Below are 20,601 nucleotides of genomic sequence, written 5' to 3' on the forward strand. Positions count from 1 at the left end.
AAGGCCCTCCTGGTGCTGGCCATCGTGTCCCGGCCCTCGCTCAGTCACCCGCGGGCAGCTGCCCTGTGGCCCCGCATGAGGAACCTGAAGGTCCGGGCCCCAGGCCTGTATGGGGCCTGCAGGGACATGCAGGGACAACCCAGGATCTGCCAGCCCCCAAACCCTTCACGCAGCAGGTCCAGCCGGTCCTCCAGGGCGACTCTCGGTGGCGGTGGGGGGGGGGGTCCGCTGTCCTCCATCCCCCACCCCCATCGCCCCAGGCCGTGCAGGGCCGAGGTGGGCACCGGTGTCCCTGGGTGGTCTCACGTCACCCTGACTGGAGCAGGTCGTGTCTGACATTTCACACACCCTGGGCCAGTCCTGACCACAGGCCCTCACTCCGCCTGGGTGTCCCCCGAGCAGCCTCCAGCGGGCGCACCGAGGCGGGAGCCAATGTTAGCTCCACAGGCCTTTCTGCGTGTGCCACCATGTGCCACGTGTGCCACCGTGTGTACATTTCATGTGTTTCCATGGGAGGAAAGGAAGCAGTGCGAGTGGCACGATCTGACCCAGGCACCACCGACTCGGCGTCTTCTGCCGTTACAGGGTCGTGGGCCAGACCGACTCCCGTGCTGGGGAGGAACAGGGAAGCGGGGTCCCGCCCCGGACACAGCCCCGGGAAGGGTTTGTCCCCGGTCACGTGGCCCAGGCCATTTGCCTGTCCAGAATGACGCTGCGTTGAAGTTCTGATCCTCGCAGCTGGGGGCGCGGTCCTCGGTGGGTGGCCCTGGGACCGCCCCTCGCCCCCCCCCCCGGGGGGGGACCTCTCAGCCCGTCTCTCTTCCGCAGGTCTGGATAGACGCCGCCATCCAGATATGCTTCTCGCTGGGGGTCGGCCTGGGGGTGCTCATCGCCTTCTCCAGCTACAACAAGTTCACCAACAACTGCTACAGGTGCACCCGCAGCCCCTGGGGCTCTGCAGACTCGGGCGGGGGCGGGCGTGCTTCGCTGACCGGGGGCGGCACTGACTCTAGGAAATGCTGTGTCCCGGATGAAGGGAGGGCAAGACAAGCTGGCTTTTTTTCCTTTTTCCCCTTTGAGGCCGCCCCGAGGCATATGGAAATCAAACAGGGAGGCTGTGGCTCCGTGGGTTTGGGATCCGGTGTTGCAGCGGCAGCTGGGGTTTGATCCCTGGCCTGGGAGCATCCGTGGGGGTGGGGGGATGAACAGGAGCAGAGCAGACGCTTGCTTTACGGGCGGCTCTGAAGCCATGAAGACCGATGCTCAGCGCCTCCCTGGGAGGGACCCACCCTGAGGCCCCTTCCTCTCCCCCTCCCCCAGCCTACCAGTCCCCCCAGTGCTGCTCGGGGTCAGGCGCCTCCCAGACGTGACCCCACGAGGAAGGTCCTGCGTGTCCCCACCCGGCCTGCTCTGCGGGGGGCCTGGGCCCTGGACGGTGTCCCCATGCCGGGGCACCAGGATAGGCAGGAAAGGGGTAGCACCAGGTGCCCGCAGCCCGACGGCTCCTCTGCGGGAACCACGCGGCCTGGGATGGCCCGAGGGACCTGCGGCCACATGCTAGACCCGAAATCCTTCCGAGAACAGAAGGAGTTTCATGTGGGACTGCTTTCTTTGATTTTCACGAGCCATGTTCGTTTCCTTTCTATGGCAAAACGGCCCTACCGACGGCCGCCCAGTCCTCACAGAGGTGGTCAGGGTGGCGGCTCCCACAGCCCGTGCCAAACCCTCCCTGTGCCCACCTGGGTCTGGGCACTCTGCCAATGTCCTTCCACTCGGGTGCCCAGAAGGGCTGACCCCCCCCCAAAGTCTCATCCCCCAGAATGGGGTCCCCAGGCAGACAGCACTGGACCCCCCAGGAGCACACGGGAAGCACAGCATCTGGGGTCCACCCCCCACCACCCGGCAGAACCTGCCCTGAACCAGCTCCCCAGAGGCGTCAGAAGCCCTGCCTGGCAGCCTGTGGGCAGGTGGGCAGATCCCCCTGGTCGTCAGCTCTGCCCACTCAGACCCCAGCTTTGCCTTCAGAGCCTCTAGGTCCCCAGGCCGACAGGGACGATGGGTCTCCCCAGGACCTGCTCTGGCCAAAGTCTGGTCAGAACCCAGAGCCACCCAGCGGGGGACCTGGGTGGGAGGTCGCGTCCCTGTCACCCGTCACTGGACACCAGCCCCACAGGACGGCCCGGGCAGGCTCTGGGCGGCAGGAGAGCCTGCCTGGGCTCCCTGGGACAGCGCCGTCCGGAGCCCCCCTGCCCAGACGCGGTGAGTTGCCGGTAATGACTGGAAATTGCACGGCCCGGGCCGGGCGCTGGAGCAGCGTGTCTTGTTCCCACAGAGACGCCATCATCACCACCTCTGTCAACTCCCTGACCAGCTTCTCCTCCGGCTTCGTGGTCTTCTCCTTCCTGGGCTACATGGCCCAGAAGCACAGCGTGCCCATCGGGGACGTGGCCAAGGACGGTGAGAGCCCGCGGGCACCCCTCCCCCAGGGCTCAGGGCGTCCGGGTCTCCAAGAGGGCTGTCCCCGCAAACCAGAGGCGCCCGGGGCCCCTCCCCGCGGGCAGCCCCCACCTCCGTCTCTGTGTCCCCCGCGGGGGGACTGCAGAGCCACCCAAGCTGCACAGACAGCTGGCCACACAGCCGGGCTCCGGACCTCCGTGTGGTCAGCCGGGAAGAAGCGGGGCCCTTTCGGATGTGAGCAGTTAATCTGTTTCACAGCTTTTTTCCTCCAAACACTGGGGGCCGTGACACACTCAGAAGGGATTCCGTGACAGCGGAGAGTCCCCTGATGTCTCAGACCCAGGGAGACGCATGCCCCCAAGCTGCTCACCCAGGGCCCCACCCGCAGTGTCTGCAGGCTGGGAAGTCATGGGGGGCACAGGTGACACAGCAGGTAGCTCAACCCCAACAGCACATGTGCCCACGAGAGATGGGGGGGCCTGGCACAGAGCGGAGCTGATGGGGGGGCTCTGATTGCTGCGGCCCCTGGGCACTGGGTCGGGGGCAGTCCGCTGGTTCTAGATCCTGGGTGGACAGTCATGGCTCAGGTAGCCTGAAGCTGGGGCCATCCAGGGCTCCAGGGCCACCCCCCACCAGCCTCAAGCCTTAGGAGCCACCCCCGGAGACCATCCCTGCTCAGGGCGGCCCCTCCTCTCCTGAAGGCTGGGGTGTCACTAACGGATCTCCCCGGAGAGCCTGGGGAGCAGAGGGCCACCCCCTGAGCCCTGCCGTCCCACCCCGCTCCCTCTCAGGAAGCTGAACATTGAGAGCCTCACTTTGAAAGGGGACTGACCCCTCGAGACCTGAGCACGAAAGGCTTTCGCTGCTGTTTCCAAATCCGTACTCTTTCCTCGAGAAAAACCCAATAAAGGCAGGAGAAACGGAACGCAAATAAATACGAGCTAAATGCGGAGCGGTGAGATTTACTCACCGTTGCGTTTATGCATTTTCCCCGTTCTTTTGCCCTTTATTAGGATAAAGAGCAATAGCTTGCAAGGACCTCCATTAACCCTGGAAGTAAGCTGACCGCTCACTTGCTATGCATTTCCTGACGAGCAAAGTAAATGTCGTATATATACGGCGCTAATTCTCCAGAAAACAGGGTGAAAAGTTAACTCAGCTGAGGGTATTGGCCTTAAATTCAGCCAAGCTGATGGGTGTCTTCCTGGGTTTGTGGCTTGTAGCATTTAGACTGTACAGCGGTTCAAACCAGCCACCCTTCATCCTGCGTCAGAAACCGTGTCCCTTCCACGAGGTGTTGGGAATGGCAGAGCCCCTGACACCAGGGCCCCTAACACACCTGGGCAGGTGGGCCCTGGCTCTGGCCTGTTTGAGTCCCTAGAAGGGTCCGCAAGTGCCCCGACCCCGGCCGGGGCCTGACACAGACCCCGCCGAGGACAGGGCGGGTGGGACGGGGTGGGGGGAACGGGGGAGAACCGGAAAATAAACTCAGCACGAGGCCGTATTAAAGTTACAATTAACCATGCAATAGACCAGTAGCACTTTGCTGTGGGATCCTTTGCGTCTTGCTCGGGTCCTGTACCTCCCCCTGGTCCCCCGCTGGGAGGTTCCGGGTGTGCCTGCCCCGAGCCAGCGCTCCCGCTCCCAGGAGCGGATCGGAGGAGGCAGCAACACGTGGCTTTGTGCGGTGTCTCTGTCAGGTCACGTGTAGAGTGGCACCTTGGCCCAGGGAGGTCTCTGTAACACCCTCTGCCTTCCCCCCGCCGTGGGCCCAGCCCCCTCGTTCTCTGGGGACCCCACAGCCTGGTGCAGACAAGGAGGAGCTGGGGGCGGGTGGGGGCGGACCCCCTCCCCCTCATCATCCGGTGTCCCCAGAGCCGCGGGCCCTGAATTCAAGGACTTTGGGCCCTGAATTCAAGGACTTTCGCAGTGGAGCGTCGGCCCCGGGGCGGTGGGGGGCGCGGAGCGACGGCTCAGACAACCGGGGGCTGCTTCCAGGGCCCGGGCTGATATTCACCATCTACCCCGAGGCGCTCGCCACGCTCCCGCTGTCCTCCGTCTGGGCCGTGGTTTTCTTCGTCATGCTGCTCACCCTGGGGATCGACAGCGCCGTGAGTGACCTCAGCGCCCCGCGAGCCGGGGCCCCGGGGTGGCGGCTGGCTCCCCCCTCTCAGGCCAGGCCAGCCCGAACCTGCCCGGCGCCCCGCGTGGGGGAGGGAGCGGTCCCACCACTCCTGGGGAGGGAGTCGGACCAACCCGCCCTCCTCCTTCCCCGGGGCCGCCAGCCGTCCTCTGCCCCCGCCACCGCCCCCCCTGCCCCCTCACAGGGCAGAGTGGGGAAGTGAGGCCATGGGCGACAGGCCACCGGGCCCTTCCTGCCCCGCGCTCCCCTGCCCCTGAGCAGCCAGCGGCGCCCTTGCAGGGTCCAGCCTGATGCACCGAATGCCCTGTGTGTGCCCAGGGGCTCGGGAGGGGACGAGGGGACTTGGGCTCCTCCTGCCCGTGGCTGGAGGGGACCAACAGCTGAGACACAGGCCCCCATGCTCGCCGAGCCCCCTGGGCAGTGCAGAGTGGTCAGGCCCAGCCAGCCCTGTCTCCCACCCACCGAGTGGACGCTGCCCTTAGGCCGCACCTCTGGGGAGGCTGCATCCTGAGAACGGCAGGAGGAGGTGGTCCCGACAGAGCAGGGCAGAGAGGCTCCCCAGGGAGCGGGCTTCCTGGGCGACACCCCATCGTGACCATGCTTCATTGGCGAGGGCGTAACCAGCAGCCAGTGGCCAGGCCCAGTCCTCCTTGGGACCAAAGCTAAGCCGTGCCTGTGGGACAGGCGTTTGCTTAGAAGAGCCCAGCAGGGAGTTGAGGTTAAGGATTCTTGGCGCTGTCACCGCTGTGGCACAGGGTCAGTCCCAGGCCTGCAGATGCCATCCCCAAATTAGAGAAAAGCAAAGCCCAGCCAAGCTGAGCCTCTGCGGTGATGCAGGGACGATGTCACCAGCACGAGGGACAGCAGAGGGGCTGCGCCAGTCCCCACGGAGGGCAGGGCCACCCCAGGTCCACCAGGAGGGCAGCCCTTCCGGGGGTGCGTCCTGCACCCCAGACACCGTGCAGCCCCTACTCTGCCCATAAAGGGCCCAGCCTGGCGCGGGGCGCCGCCCGCCGCGCCCGCAGCGCCCCCGCTCTGTCGGCTGCAGATGGGCGGGATGGAGTCGGTCATCACCGGCCTCATCGACGAGTTCCAGCTGCTGCACAGGCACCGGAAGCTCTTCACCCTCTTCGTGGTGCTGACCACCTTCTTCCTCTCCCTCTTCTGCGTCACCAACGTACGTAGCGCCCCGCCGCCTGCCGGGGTCCCTTAGCATCGGGGCAGGACCGCGCGGCGGGTGCTATCAGGCCAGACAGACGCGGGTCTCCCGAGCTGCGTCCCCCTGAACCACCACGACCTGTGCTGTTGGCGGGAGGCCGCCGTCACAGCCGGTGGCCTTGGGCACGGGCAGGTAGCCGCAGTCATGGGGAGTCCCTGGTCTCGCAGAGCCCCGGGCGCCTCTGCACTTGGTCCTGAGAATTCCAGCCCCCGGACGCCTCCCTGGGAAGCACCTGGGTTTGCGGGGCTGGAGGGTGAGGGGGCCCACCCGTGCCTGCGACACAGGGCCTGGTCCTCCTGCTCACAGAGGCTCTGGCACGTTTGGAGTTTCTGGCTTTCATCGCTGATGGTGCCTGGAGCCCTGGGAAAGCGGGGGAGAGGGTTTTGTGCGGTTTTGTTTTGTGCGTGTCGCGTGAGTTGCAGGGACTCAAAGGGCAACTCCCTAGGAGGAAACGGAGGAGTCTGTCAGCTGAAACCGCAGGCCAGGCGTCTGTTTTGGGAAGAGCGCGTTTGTGTGTGAGGCTGCGACGTCGGGGCTCCTCCCGCCCCATCTCAGCTGGCACTCCCCTCTCTCCCAGGGCGGCATCTACGTCTTCACGCTGCTGGACCACTTCGCGGCCGGCACGTCCATCCTCTTCGGGGTGCTCCTGGAGGTCATTGGGGTGGCCTGGTTCTACGGTAAGGGCGGGCCTGCCCTGGCGGGGTGCGCTCCAGCCCTGAGGACCCAGCCCTTGTGCCGTCCTAGCGACTGGCCTCGGCTTTGGCCCTGGGCCGCTTCCCTTCTGGCAAAGCTGCCCCGCGCTGTGGTCACCTCAGCATCACAGGAGCCGCCACCTCAGCAGCCGGCTCTTCAGTTAGAGCGACGAAGGCAATTAGCCTGGACGGCACCCCGAAGTCCTCACTGTCATCGGGGCGCTCGGCGTGGCCACGTAGTCGTGCTGCGCTGACATCCTGCATGTACTTGAGTGAGAAGGGTTGGCTAGGACTTTGGGGCACCGGCTGCTGGGGAAGGTGGGGTGCCTGCTTTCGCTGACCAGAGTGGACCAGCACCTAGGTGGCAGGGGACAGGGCCAGTGAGCTCCTCGCTTGGGCGGGGTGGGTATCAATAAGGCCCTTGCCAAGGGGAGGGACGGGGGGTGTCCCGTGCTCAGGGTCAGGTCAGAACTCCTGCCCTGGCTTGGCGCCGCCGCCACTCAGATTCCAGACCCCAGACCCCACCCCGGGTCCGGGGCTCATTCATTGGGACCAGAAGCCCCACAAGGTCGGGGACCTGCTGGTCGGCAGGTGGCCTCCGGACAAGGCTCGGCCCAGCCTGCAGCCGTGCTCCCTGCCCCTCCTGGGCGCCCACTGTGTTTCCCGGGACGTGCTGGGGCAGGTTTGATAGCACCAGAAAGCCTGCGCTGCAGACACCGCGCCCCCTCCAGTGCGGTGCCCGGGCCACCTCGCCTCCTGCCCGTTCCTCTCCCTCGTGGGGACGTGGGGACGTGGGTCATGGCCCCCCTCGGTTCACCTGCCCAGGTGTCTGGGGCAGTTCGGGGGAAAGCTCAAAGCCGAGGCCTGTCATGGGCAAAACCCACTGTTTCAAAGCAGCTCTGGAGTCCCCTGAGGGGGTCGGTGTCTCTGCTTCAGCCCCGGAATTACGACCCCAAAACACGCCAGCGCTGGCAGGTTTAAGCTGACAGGTCCTGTTCCAAGCACATTTCCCCAATTAAATATCAAACTCTCTGTACTTTCAATTCTTAGCCCAGCACTTCATTTATTTTCCTCTTTTGGCTGCACCCACGGCACGTGGAAGTTCCTGGGCCAGAAATCGCACACGCCAGGGCAGCGACCCGAGCCACAGCAGTAACTTGCTGGATCCTTAACCCGCTGCCACCAGGGAGCTCCCCTTAGCCTGTTACTTTAAACTGTAATCTCCCGCCCAGAACAAAAGCTCGGAGAAAGAGAGGAAGGGCCTCCGTCGTATCCTGTATCCTGCAGCCAGGAACGCGCACTCGCGGCGGGACAGGGAAGCCGGCCCGAAGCCGCTGAAGGCGGGGAGGGCGCTGTCTCTCCCGACGGCCGTGCACGCACTGCCCTCTGCCAGCCTTGGGGTGCAGCCCTGTCCCCACTTCTCCGGGCTGCCCCGCATCTGATGCTGGCGTTGGATGTGAAGAGGGCGTTCAGCGTGGAGGCGTCTCTCCAATGTGTCCCCACATGTGGCAGGACTCACCCAGGACTCTGCAGACCAGCTGGGTCGCAGCACCAGGGGCAGGCCAGCCCCCGGCAGGAGAAACTTCTGGAAGAGCCAGAGAAAGTGGGCCCTGGCGGAGTGGGAGTAGCTTCGCTAGAAACGGTGGTTGCCCACAGATCCCGGAGCAGTACCCAGGAAGAAGGCGTTCCGACGCAGGCTGGCACATGCCGAAGCCTGAGGAGCTCAGGAAGACAAGCCAGACACAGAAGGGCAGACCCTGGAGGTTCCCGGGGGCCTGGAGGGTCAGGGCCCCAGAGGCAGCACAGGATGGAGGAGGGCACAGTGTCAGTTTGGGATGACGAGAAGGTTCTGGAAAGGATGGTTGCGCAACAGTGTAAATGCGTTTAAGGCCTCTGGGCTGTGCACTAAAAATGGTTAGAAGGGTAAATTTTATGAGTATTTTACTACAATTTTTTTTTTTCTTTTTAGGGCTGTACCTGCGGCACATGGAAGGTCCCAGGCTAGGGGTCCAGCCAGAGCTGTAGCTGCAGGTCTACACCACAGCCACAGCCACACGGGATCTGAGCTGCATCTGCAACCTACACCACAGCTCACAGCAATGCCCAGATCCTTAACCCACTGAGCGAGGCCAGGGATCGAACCCACGTTCTCATGGATACCAGTCAGCTTCTCTGCTGAGCCATGACGGGAACTCCCTTATCACGAATTTTGTTAGTGGAACAGAAAAGATTGCAGAGGGGAGGCAGCGCCGGCTGTGGGCCACAAGCAGCCCTGAGGTGGGAGGAGGGGGCGGCCACACAGGCCTCCCCTAGGGGTCATCAGTGGTCCCGGTGTCACTCACTGTGGGGACATGCACAGGGACCCCTGGTCGGCAACGCCACTGGGCGGCCTGGGCACCGGCCCGCAGCCCGAGCTCAAGGTGCCCGGGGAGGTGGCCCGGGGGTCGGCGAGGACCCGTGAGAGCCGGTGTCTGGCGCCTGTGCTGTGCTGACCACCCTGTGTGGCCGCTACCCGCAGGCGTGTGGCAGTTCAGCGACGACATCAAGCAGATGACTGGGCAGCGTCCCAGCCTCTACTGGCGGCTGTGCTGGAAGTTCATCAGCCCCTGCTTCCTCCTGGTAAGGTCCCTGCTCTGCCCAGCCCCCCAGCCCCCACCCATCCCACCTGGTCTCTCCTCTGTGCAGCCCCCTTGCCCCTGAGCACAGCCATGCCGGAGGCCGGGGCAGGACTCAGCCAGGAGGGCAGCCCGGCGCACAGGTCCTCTGGTCTCCTGAGGGCCCCCCCCCGGGCCCCCCAAGAAAGCTCACGTGGATGCAGTGCGGTCCTCCAACTGAGACCGGAGGTTCTGCGCTTGGCCGCACCTCTGCCCAGAGGGGAGGCCGAGACCACGAGGCGGTCAGCTGACCTCTGCCTGGAGGACCTAGAGAAGTTAGAGCTGGGCAGGGATGGGGCGACGGTGCTCAGACCCCCCCACCCCTGCAACCACCCGCTTGGCACAGGCACCACGGCACATGCGGTAGCTGCTGCGGTCTGGCCGGGCTCTGCAAGCTCAGGCCCACACTGAGTCCACCTTGGGCACGGCCAGGCCAGAGCAGCCGCACGTCCATGGAGGCCCCTCCGGCTCGGCCACAGAGCTGGTGGTGGCGACTCAGCCACGATGGCTCACAAGCCTGAACTGTCTGCCCGGTCTGGTGGCCCCAGATGGCCGCTCCGGGGCCGAGCAGCTGAGCACAGAGCCGGGAGGCTGAGCCCTCCCTCCCCCGGCCCCTCCTGCCAGGCCCGTGGGCCGGTGAGAGAGGAGGTGCGTGGAAGGGGGTTCCTGGCCCGAGCCTCGCTGCTCCCCGAGCCACGGCCCCAAACCCGCAGAGGCTGCTCATCTCCCACCTCCCCCCGGCAGCCTGGGCCTTTCCAACCTGCTCAGCCCCGGGGCCTGGGGGCCAGACCGCAAACTCCAGACCCGTGTGGTCACGTGTGGGGTTTGCAAAGGACGGTGAGTGAGTTCCCGCCCTCAGACCCGAGGCTGAGGGCCCCTCCTGCAGCAGCGCCGTCGGCAGAGCCCACGCAGCGCCCGGGGCCTCTGGCTGCAGGGCCGGGGCTCCCAGAGCCGCGGAGCAGGGACCCTCCTCCAGAGCGGCCCTTGACCCTGGGCCTCGGTTTCAGTTCGTGGTCGTGGTCAGCATCGCGACCTTCAGGCCCCCGCACTACGGCGCCTACGTCTTCCCCGAGTGGGCCAACGCGCTGGGCTGGGCCATCGCCGCGTCCTCCATGTCCGTGGCGCCCGTCTACGCCGCCTACAAGTTCTGCAGCCTGCCCGGGTCCCTGAGGGAGGTAGGTGTGCGCGGCCCTCGCCCACCCTGCCCCCCACGGCAAGGCCACCGATGCGGTCAGGCTGCTGTCCTTGTCCCTGGCCTGCCCCCTGTTCGTCTCTGACCAGCAGGAGGGGGCGCCTACCATGCCAGACACGTGGGCTGGTGTGGGAGGAAGGGGGCTGTGCCTGTGTGTGTGTGTCTCTGTGTGTCTCTGCATGTCTGTCTGTCTGTGTGTATGTCTGTGCGTCTGCATGTACTTGCCTGTGTGTCTGTGCATGTGTGTTTATGTGTGTGTGTCTGTGTGTGTCTACGTGTGTGTCTGTGCGCACACTTGCCTGTGTGTCTGTGCACCCGCACACGTGCCCTCCGCTGCCCAGTGCAGGTGGGAAGGGCACTGGTCTGAGGGTAGGGGTGGATGCAGGCCAGCTTCTCTCCCGGGGCCAAGCCGCAGCCGTGGTGTGGGCAGGCGCTGCTCTGGGCCTCTGGGTCAGGCAGGCCCCGGGTCAGCTGAGAAGGAGGGCAGGAGAGCTAGTCACAGGGGTCCCTCCGCTCACATCCGGGCACCGGGATGCCCGGAAGAGGCAGACGACACAGCCTGCTTGGAAGAGGCCCCCCGCCCTCCTGCCCACCGGCCAGCCCAGGGCCACCAGGAGCCCTTGGACACTGCCCTGTGCCCATGTTCCACACTCGCCCTGAGGACCGGTGGCAGTGAGGCCCCGTGGCTGTACCCGGCTGGTCCAAGCATTTCCCCCGGGCTGCGCGGCAGCCCTTGGGTTTGGAAGCCAAGGCAAGTGCCCCTCATGGGCTGGTCCCTGCCGGGCCCACAGCGTCAGCAGGCACAGCACAGGCAGGTGACCACCCCTCCTTCTGGGCCTCGAGGTTCCTGCAAAGCTGGGTGGGTCGTGTGGTGCAGACCCCACTGCCACCTCCCTCGCTGGCCTTCAGAGACCAGCCATCCCCGTGGGAGACCCCTCTGTGTCAGCTGGGGACGGAGGGTCTGACCCCCTCGCCGGCCAAACCCTGAGCATAAGCCACATGGCGTCTCAGTGCTGAGACTGGGGCTGTGGGAGCACCCAGGGCTGCAATGCCAGGAGGGGGAGCAGGGCCCCAAAGAGCCCTAGAGTGCCACCCACTGAGAGACAGCGTGGAGAGACAGCAGCTTGGGCGGGTGGCAGAGGGAAGGCCAGCTTCCTGAGCTGAATGTGATGAAGAGCAGGCTCCTCCCCCCCCACCCCCTGGGAGCCCCAGGTACCGCTGGGAGAGTGCGAGGTCCACCTGGGCTTGGGGCCAACCAGAGCTGGCATGGAGATGAGTCCTCCCCAGGTAGCAGCTGCTCCAGGATGCAGGGAGGCCCGGGCAGTCAGCTGCCACTGCTGAGCGCGTGGACCATTCGCCTGAGGTTCTCTGAGCTGGGCGGGCTCCCACGGTGGCTCCTTCTCTTCTAGAAACTGGCCTACGCCATCACGCCAGAGAAGGAGCACGAGCAGCTGGACAGGGGGGAGGTGCGCCAGTTCACGGTGAGTGCTGCTGTCCCTGTGGGTCCCCAAGGCGGGGGGCAAGCTGGGTGGGGCCCCCTCCTCCACCCACAGGTGAGGGGCTGGGCAGGGCACCAGCATCAGGACACGGTGACTCAAAAACCGAGGGAGGAGCCCAACTCTAGGCAGGGGTGGAGGAAGGCCTGTTGGGCCGGGAACTTCCTCTTCTGCAGGTTGATGGGCCACCAGCCAACCTGATGCAGGACTCTGGTCACGCTTTGCTCTCTGTCTCACTCATTTCAGCTCATGTCTTTATTAATTCCCACTTCTATTTTCACTGGGTCTACTCTACCACACCTTTACAACCTTCTTAGTTTAGATCTTGGCTTATTAATTTTCAACCTTTCTTCTCTTCTTTTTTTTTTTTTTTTTTTTTTTTTTTTCTTTTTGCCATTTCTAGGGCCGCACCTGCGGCATATGGAGGTTCCCAGGCTAGGGGTCTAATCGGAGCTGTAGCTGCCAGCCTACACCAGAGCCACAGCAACACAGGATCCGAGCCACATCTGTGACCTATACCACAGCGCACGGCAACAGCAGATCCTTAACCCACTGAGCAAGGACAGGGATCGAACCCGCAACCTCATGGTTCCTAGTCAGATTCGTTAACCACTGTGCCATGATGGGAACTCCCTCTTCTCTTCTAACATAAGCATTCAAGGCTAAGAATTTCCCTCAAAATACCCTGTTGACTGCATTCCGTACCTTTAACATAGCATTTTGTTTATGATTTGGTTCTACGCATATTTTAATTTCATTGAGATTTCTTCAATCCATGAGTTGCCTGGAAGTCTGCCTTTAAATTTCCAAATGTATGGGGATGTTTTGTTTATCTTTCTGTTATTAATTTCTAAGTTAATCGCATTGTGCTCAGATACCTTTTTCCCCATTCTTTGAAGTGTATTGATACTTTGTGGCCAGATACTTCATCAACTTCTATAAATGTTACATGAATCTTTAGCTGTGGTGTGTTCTCCAACTGTTGGCATATGATTCTCCTGTCCATCAGGTTAGGCTTTCACCACATGGTTCAAATCTTCTTCAGCGTCACCCGGGTAGTGTAGAACTCTGTGTAACCACTGATAATCAGAAGACACCTGTGGGATTTCCCACCTTGAACGCGTCCTTGCCCAACTTCCCCCTGCAGTTCTGCCAGGTTTAGCTGCATCTATTCTGAGCCTGCTCTGGGACGGACGTGTGGTCACAGTTACCACAGCTGCCTGGGGCCTCGCCCATCCTCTCTCCCTCGTGATGCCTTCCCTCCTAGTGATGTTTTTGTCTGAGGCCACCGCAGCAGCAGCCGTGTTCTTTTGAGTGTTTACCTGAAACGCCTTTTGTAATCTTTTTAACTTTCAACTTTGTAGTCGTCGTAAAATCTAGGCGTCTTTTGCAAACCTCAGATGCACTGGAATGTTTTACTCTGACGCTTGGGCAGCTTAATCCATTTGCGCTGGTTGAGATTCTTGATATAGTCGGGCTTGCTTCTGCTTTCTTTCTGACTCTGTTCCATGTTTTAATGTTTATTTTTCCCCTTTATTGCTTTTTATGATTTATTTGGGGGCTTTTTTTTCCTTATTCAGCTCTTTCCTCTCTATTTCATTGGAGCTTACATGTTTTATTCTAACAATTTATGGTTGTTTTGAAATCGTACCACACATATTTTACCCCATTATCCGAACCCCTGTCCTGACTATTATGAGGACTTAAATTTTCCTCCAACTGCTTGATATGCTGTTATTGTTCATTATTGCATTTATGTCTTTCAAACCACAAATGAATCACTGTCATTATTCTCGTTATTTTGCACAGAAAACTTGTTGTTTAGGTCTAGTGTTTGTTTGTTTTTCTTTTTCTCTTTCTGACTGTCCTGCAGCACATGGAGTTCCCAGGCCCGGGATCTGATCCGAGCCGCAGGTGCAACCCATGCTGCGGCTGTGGCAATGCCGGATCCTTTAACCCACGGCGCTGGGTGGGGATGGAACCCGCATCCTGGTGCTGCGGAGATGCCGCTGACCGTATCGTGCCACAGCCGGCACCCCCTGGCCAGGGTTTATTTGTCCACCGCGCTTTTGGGCACATACGTCTTTCCTCTGAGGATCATCTTCTTGTCTTTGGAAAAAGCATCCTTCAGACATTCCTTTAGGAGGAAGTCGTAGAAAACTGGTGTGTGTGTGTGTGTGTGTGTGTGTGGATGGTTTTATTTGGCCCTCCTCCGTGGCCGGGTCCCGAGGGCCTGCGTCTCCCTGTTGAGTTACAATCGTTCAGCATCTCGAAGACCTTGGCGCCCTGCCTGCAGCCCCGTGGTTGTGCTGAGACGTGTGGTCCTTTGCATCTGCTGCTGCAGTTTCCCTGTCATGTGTCTGGGAACAGAGTTATTTTTATTTATATTATTATGAAACTGTGATAAGTGGTTTTATTAATTTATCCCTCCTGGATATCTCATGTATCCAGGGTCTCTAAATTCGCGTCTCCTGTGAGTTCTGTGAACGTGGCGGCTTTCCTTTTAACATCGCCAGTGGGCCTCTTTCCCTCCGAGGCTCTTGTGCGAGGATCCCCTCGGTCCCGGCATCTCAGGCTCTGTCAGGTGTCTTTCTAAGTTCCGTGCCCAGGTGCACAGTTGACCAGCAGTCCACACGTGGCGGCTTTTCATTTATTTGACCCCGTAACAAAATAAACCCGGTGAACCACAGCCCAAACACCTGCCTGCCTGGCTGCCTTCGTTCTGCCCCTCGAGTCCACACGACCTCGGTCTTGCTGGATACGCCCCGGGCCTTTTCTGCTGTGTCGTTTTGCTGCACCTGTACGTGTTGCTATGTTCCTGAAAGACAGCTTGAGGGGTTTCAGTGGTCGTTACCTCATGGGCTGGGTGTCAGGCAGCCTGGGTCCGTTTCTCCCCTACGTGGAGCTGCAGCCCCAAAGCTCGTGCTTCTCGTGCCCGCGGGCCACTGAGCCTCTGGGAACTGTGGGCGCATGGTTTGCAGCAAGTTTGAAAACAGCTGTCATTGCTTCCGTCTCTTTCTGCCCCACCCCTTCAAGGGCTCCAGTCGCACATGTATCGGGCCGCTTTCATTCTCTCTCCTCTGCAAAGTCTAACCTGCAGATAACTCCGTGCAGCAGAGCTGTCACCTCACATAGTGCAGTTTCATTTTTAAGAAACATCCAGTGTGTGTCATTTTGTCTACGTCCTTCCTGCCTCTACTCACCTTTTCGGTGCCTGGAGCGCAGTTAGGACCCCTGCGTGAGGTCCTTATCTGCCAGTGTCACAAGCGGGTCTGTTTTGAGTCCGTTTCAGTTGACTTTTCTCACGAGGGGCTGAACTTTGCTGCTGCTTTGCATGTCTTAATGTTTCATTGGACTCCGGGTATTAGGGGTTTTACGTTGTTAGAGGCTGGATAGTGCTGCCTTCCTTTAAGGAGCCGTGAGCTTTGTTCTGGGTCATCACTTAGTTACCGGGAGACAGTTTGATCTTTGGGGGACTTGCTCTTTCAGGCTTGTTAGGTGGGACCAGAGTGGCATTTAGTGAGTGGCTGACTGTTCCCGGCTGGAGCCAGACCTTCCTGGACATTCTGCCCAGCCCCCGACACCCACCAGCTGCTCCCTCCTGGCTGCGAGGCAGGCACAGCTCCCGGCGTTCCCAGATCCTGCCGGGTGGGGCTCTCGGCCTCAGGTGCCCTGAGTGCTCGGCCACATCCCTGCCACTGGGTCCCTGTGCAGCCGCCCAGGCTCTGGTGCCGGCTCACCCCTCAGACTCCGTCCTGAGGACACCAGCCTCTGGGGCTCCCAACGCTCACCCCCCCAAGTCAGCCACCTGCCCTTCCCGCCCCACACGGCCACCCGGAGAGTCCCTGGGGGCCATGAACAGACAACTGGACGGCTCGCCACCCGCCCACCTCCGTCTTCCCTGAAAAGCCGTTTTAGGTGTATTTTGTCCGTTGTTAGCTGTTGCGGATGGTGGAGCGTATCAGTCCCTGTTACTCCACCTGGACCAGAAAGAGCCTTATCTGCTGCTCCAGCCATCGGCTCCGGCCCCGCCCAGTGGCCCCTACTGCGCCCCCCCACCGCACACCCCTTACTGTTCTCTCCCCACCACACACACCCTCACTGCGCCCCCCTGCACACCCGTTACCGCGCGCCCTTCACCCGGTTGCCATGCTCACTCGCCTCAGAAGCTGCATGGGGCCTCGACAACCTGCATCCCTGTCTATGGAACGTCCCTCCCCCAGCAGCCCCGCAGTTGAAGGTCCCGGCTTCTCGGGTCCGTGGGGCCTGGGCTGGGCTTTCTGGCTCCCGCTGACCTGCTCAGGCCAGGCGGCTGCTCCCTGTGCTCTGGCCTCCTGGTCATGATCTCACGGCTGGACCTTCACCCGTGGGGCTTCTGACCTCGCGAGAAGGTCGCCACTGGCTCATCCACAGCCAGGATGGAGGACCGCTTCGCCCTGGGCGTCAGGTCTCAGCTTGGGTCCCAGGGGTGCCCCACCACCACCACCTCCACACGGGTCTGGAGTCAGCACAGAGCCACTGCTCAGGCCACCGTGCCTGCTGCCGTGTCCCCAGAGAAGGCTCCGGCCTCCGGCTGCCTTTGTGGGCAGTGTGGGTACTGCAGGCAGGCCTCCCGGAGGGCGACAGAGCCCTGGGGTGGGCTCAGCATCTCCCTGTCCTCAGGTGGCTGTCGTGTTTGGAAACGTTTTAAAAACTCAGCTCTTGCCATTTAGTGCAATCGAACGGCTTGTGCACAGAACCAGGCTGAGCGAACAGCTGCATAATCACAGGCGATGACATTTGCGACGGCTAATAGGGGCTCCTGTCAATCTCATCTGTCCCCGAGCTGTGAACAAGGCCTCACGCCACGCCCGCAGGGGTCGCACAGAAAGCCAGCACCACGGGGAGCAGGGCCTCACTGGGATGGGAGCAGAGGCCCCAGGACAGTGGCCGCAGGGCCGGGGTTGTCCTGAGGCACGTGCCACCACCGGGGATGCGCTCAGACTAGCCCGGGTTTGCTGACTGCTGTGTCTGCCAGCAGCTGATGGCACGCTGCCCAGGCGCAGAGGCCGCCCGAGGCGTCTCCCGGTGCAGCCACGACTTCTGTCATGAGGTTAAAGGGCCTCAGGCCCAGGTGCCCCCACAGTAGCGCTGGTCCCCAGGCTGGCCACTCTGCCGAGCTGCCTTCGAGCAGGTGGCTCCTCACTTGGTGTCTAAATAAACCCTCTTTTCTTTGCAGCTCCGCCACTGGCTGGTGGTGTAGACGGGAGCAGGGAGGAAAACTCGCTGGACACCGTCCGCGGCAGGACAGACGCAAACGGAGAAGGAAAATGCGCTTCCGGAAGGACCGGCCGCGCCCGCTCTGTACCTCCTGCTTCGCTTTCCCTCGGATGCTCACGGCCTCCTGCCCGGGGGCGACCTGACCCGCCGTCGTCCGTGTCGTTGTGTAACTTTCGTGGTCTGTGCCTGTCCCGCAGGCAGAAACATCCCAGTCGCGTTCCGTGCATATAGAGCCGGCTGCCCCCTCCCCGCGTCCCCCCAGCGGCCCCCGCAGCCGTCCCCTCGCTGCCGTCAAGGGGTGCACGCGAGAAGGCCGGTAACTGCGCATCGCGGGCTCTCAGCCGAGAACCCAGCGCTCACAGAGCTTCCCGGGCCCTTTGTTTGCTCGTGTGAAAAGAGCCAAGTGTCATGTTTTGCCTAATTGTGCAGAGGTGACGTGGAGGAGCAGACAAAGGTGACAGTGCAGGACCAGTGTCCTTCCCAGGGGCGCTGAGCGCCCGCGCAGAAAGCCCACGTTGTCGTGTCCGCGTGTCTCCACAGCGGCCTCTGTGTGGTTGTCACCAACAATAAAGAACCTGACGGGAAAAGAGCCGTGGCTGCGTGGCCTCCTTCCTGACTGATGGAATTTTGTCCCCACGGCCCAGCTGGGCCCCCAGCTCCCCCTCCATCAAGAGCCCACCTTGACCCCTCCTCCCCAACCCACAGGGGGCACAGCCCAGGGCCCCCCAGGTCAGCTGGGCTTAACCTGGACCCACGCCAGGGACCCTGCTGGCTCCCACAAAAACCCCTCCGCCCCCCCGACCTCTCTACCCTGACCCCTGACCCTCTACCCTCCCCCACCTCTCTATCCTGCCCTCCCCCGCACAGCCTCTCTCTCCTTTGAGACCTCACCTGCCTGGTCAGCTCCCCTGCGGGCTCCCCAGGTGTCCAGCCCCCAGCCCTGCAGTCTGCCCAGCGCCGCTGCCCAGCCCAAGCTGCTCTTCTGGGGACACGACACCAGCGAGCTAAGTGACTCCCGGCCCCTGGTCCTGAGGACCTCATGTCCACTCTGTGGCCAAAGGAGTCCTTCTAGACCGCAGTCAGCCTGACCACAGCCCAGAGCAGACCCCAGCACTTAGTCATTTACTTGGACTAAGTGCCAGTGTCCCCCCTGTGATCCAAGGGGTCGGGCAGCTGTTCACTCCCAGGCGGCTGTGACCCTCCTGCCAGGCCCCCAGCCCTGCCCCCAGCCAGGGGACCCTGTGGGCACAGCCAACTCAGGGCCTTTGTACCCCCATTCTGAGTGACCGTTCTTGCCCCCCATCCCCCAAAGCTCATTCTCACACTCTCTCATTGCTCCCTGGCCCTGGGCACAGCTCACGGGACATGCCCCTGGCAGCTCCTCCCCACCAGCCACAGGTGGCTGAGCCCCGCCTAACTCTGGCCTCGGCTCTTCCTGTGCTGCTGCCCAGGGCCCTCCCGTCCCGGGTCCACAGGCCTCTCCTCCCACGCCACCCTGCAGGTGTTGGAGGTCACAGCAGATCCCGGGCTGGAGCTGCCCAAGGGAGCGAAGGCACTGACCTCAGTGCCACCGAGCCCCCTCTGCTCCCAGCCACCAAGGTCCAAGAGACTCACGGTCCAGGGCCTCCCCGTGCATGGCAGGACCCTGGCCTGGCCTGTCCCTGCTGTGCCCTGGCCCCAGGGCAGCCTGGGCACCCGTGGGTCCTTGGCAGAAATTGGTGGATCGAAGCCTGATCATAGCCGCGCCAGGGCGGGGAGAGCTGTGAAACCAGAGGCCAGGGGCCAGGCAGTCCTTCCTCCACGTTCGCCCGCAACGGGCCACGTGCATGCACGCCCCACACCTGCTGCACGTGTCACATACACAGAGGACACACCCACGCCTTCCTGCACCGAGCGCCTACTCGCACACGCACGCACAAGCACCGCAGGCAGGCCGCACCCACGCAAGGATCCACTCGCACACACAGCCGGGGTGACCGGGCCTCTCTGGACAGTCCCAGGGCCACCCCAGAACTGCAGCCACAGCCCCTGCATCAAAACAGGAGTGTCCCTGGTGTCCAGGCCCCGAGCATCTGGGCCGGGGTCCCACCTGGGACTACACGGTGCCCAGAGCTGGGCCACCTCAGGATGTGACGAAGGCCTTGACAGAACTCCTCTGAATCAATGAGAAAGGGGGACAGCTACGACTCTGAATCCAAGGCCAGTGTAGGGGAGCCTTTCCCAGGCTCACAGCCACTCTCGGACCCTGGCAGACCGTCCTACAGCTCAATCCCCACGCCGCCTGGGTGGAGGCAGCGTCAGACCCTGCAGGTTAAGGGCTCGGTTCAAGGCGGCCCCCACTTTGGACGCCGTCACCTGCGCCTCCACAGGTGGCCAGAGGCAGAGGCTCAGCACCCTCCTCAGACTCGGTTGGTCTGCCCCGGGCTGGGAACCATAGTCCTCACCGCAGGACGCATCCAGGGCAAGGGGCATCCCAGGGCAGGCCTCACGGCTGAAGAGAAGCAAGGGGCGGCCGGGGCCCTGCCCGGGGGAGTGGAAGCCTCGGCTTCGCTGGACCCGGAAGCTCTCGGAACAGCCTCCGTTTAGGCTTCTTGTTACACAGGCGTGTGGGTGAGGTCTTGGCCCCTGGAACCGGGTCCACCTCCAGGCCCCTCCCTCCCCGGAGGGGGAGGGATGGCTTGTTGCCCTGGCAACCGGCCCCGCCTTTAACTGCTGCCCAAATCTCATTAACATAAACCCAGCTGTGGTGGAGAGGGGCTCCTTACAAAGGATAAAACCCCGTTCACCGGCAGGGCCCTTGGTGCTCCCACGGCTGTTATCGCTCAGGAAATTCCCAGGTTTGGGGAGCCGTGAGCCAGGAACCTTGAACCGTGGATGGAAGATGGCACTGCTGATTCCTAATTTTACACTTACGCACAATATCGCAACACGCCAACCAGAAAGTGGGCGGGAATCTCAAACGGGTACGAGGCAGAGGGGGCACGTCCAGGTGGTCCACGGACCCAAGCTCGTCAGCCGTCAACAGAGGCAGCCTGACAAGATGCCACCACCCACCTGCCCCTCCAGGGGGGCTTGAAGGCTGCCGTCCTCCTGGTGAGCAGGGCCACGGGATCTAACATGTCAGGCAGGAGAGAAGTTCCGTGGTGACCTGCGGAAGTGCTGGCATTGTCCACCGAGTCGAGCAGACAGTGGCAGACTCACCAGGCACCCCCGCCCCTCTCCACAGACCATATGGCATTTCTTCCACCGGCACCTGCTTCAGGTGCAGCTCTGACACTCACCCCTGGAACCACCCAGGGACCGCCTTGGGTGACAGACTGTCACTGACTGATCCGACCCCCAGAGCCCCCTCCAGATCTGCTCTGTGCTGGGGGAGTGCTCTGGGCTCCCCGTGGTCAGCCCGGCCCGGCTTCACCTGGCCCGCCCCCTCCACCCCTCGTTCCTCCTGAGCGCCCCACCTTGAATCAGGGGAACCGCATCTCAGGCTCT

At 62.4% G+C, this 20,601-nt stretch overlaps 1 protein-coding gene across 1 annotated transcript in view; it reads left to right on the forward strand.

The window, feature by feature from the left end:
* SLC6A3 (solute carrier family 6 member 3) overlaps nucleotides 1–17,699 on the forward strand; it is a 34,189-nt gene extending 16,490 nt beyond the window's left edge. The window contains exons 7-15 of the mRNA XM_021076839.1: nucleotides 829–932; nucleotides 2,333–2,457; nucleotides 4,456–4,568; nucleotides 5,649–5,777; nucleotides 6,397–6,496; nucleotides 9,030–9,130; nucleotides 10,173–10,340; nucleotides 11,767–11,838; nucleotides 17,072–17,699. Coding sequence (XP_020932498.1) covers nucleotides 829–932; nucleotides 2,333–2,457; nucleotides 4,456–4,568; nucleotides 5,649–5,777; nucleotides 6,397–6,496; nucleotides 9,030–9,130; nucleotides 10,173–10,340; nucleotides 11,767–11,838; nucleotides 17,072–17,095 — 936 coding nt within the window. The 3' untranslated portion in view covers nucleotides 17,096–17,699. The remainder of the gene's footprint in view (nucleotides 1–828; nucleotides 933–2,332; nucleotides 2,458–4,455; nucleotides 4,569–5,648; nucleotides 5,778–6,396; nucleotides 6,497–9,029; nucleotides 9,131–10,172; nucleotides 10,341–11,766; nucleotides 11,839–17,071) is intronic.

The sequence above is a fragment of the Sus scrofa genome, chromosome 16 (genome assembly GCF_000003025.6).
Source record: "Sus scrofa isolate TJ Tabasco breed Duroc chromosome 16, Sscrofa11.1, whole genome shotgun sequence".
Taxonomy (NCBI): domain Eukaryota; kingdom Metazoa; phylum Chordata; class Mammalia; order Artiodactyla; family Suidae; genus Sus; species Sus scrofa.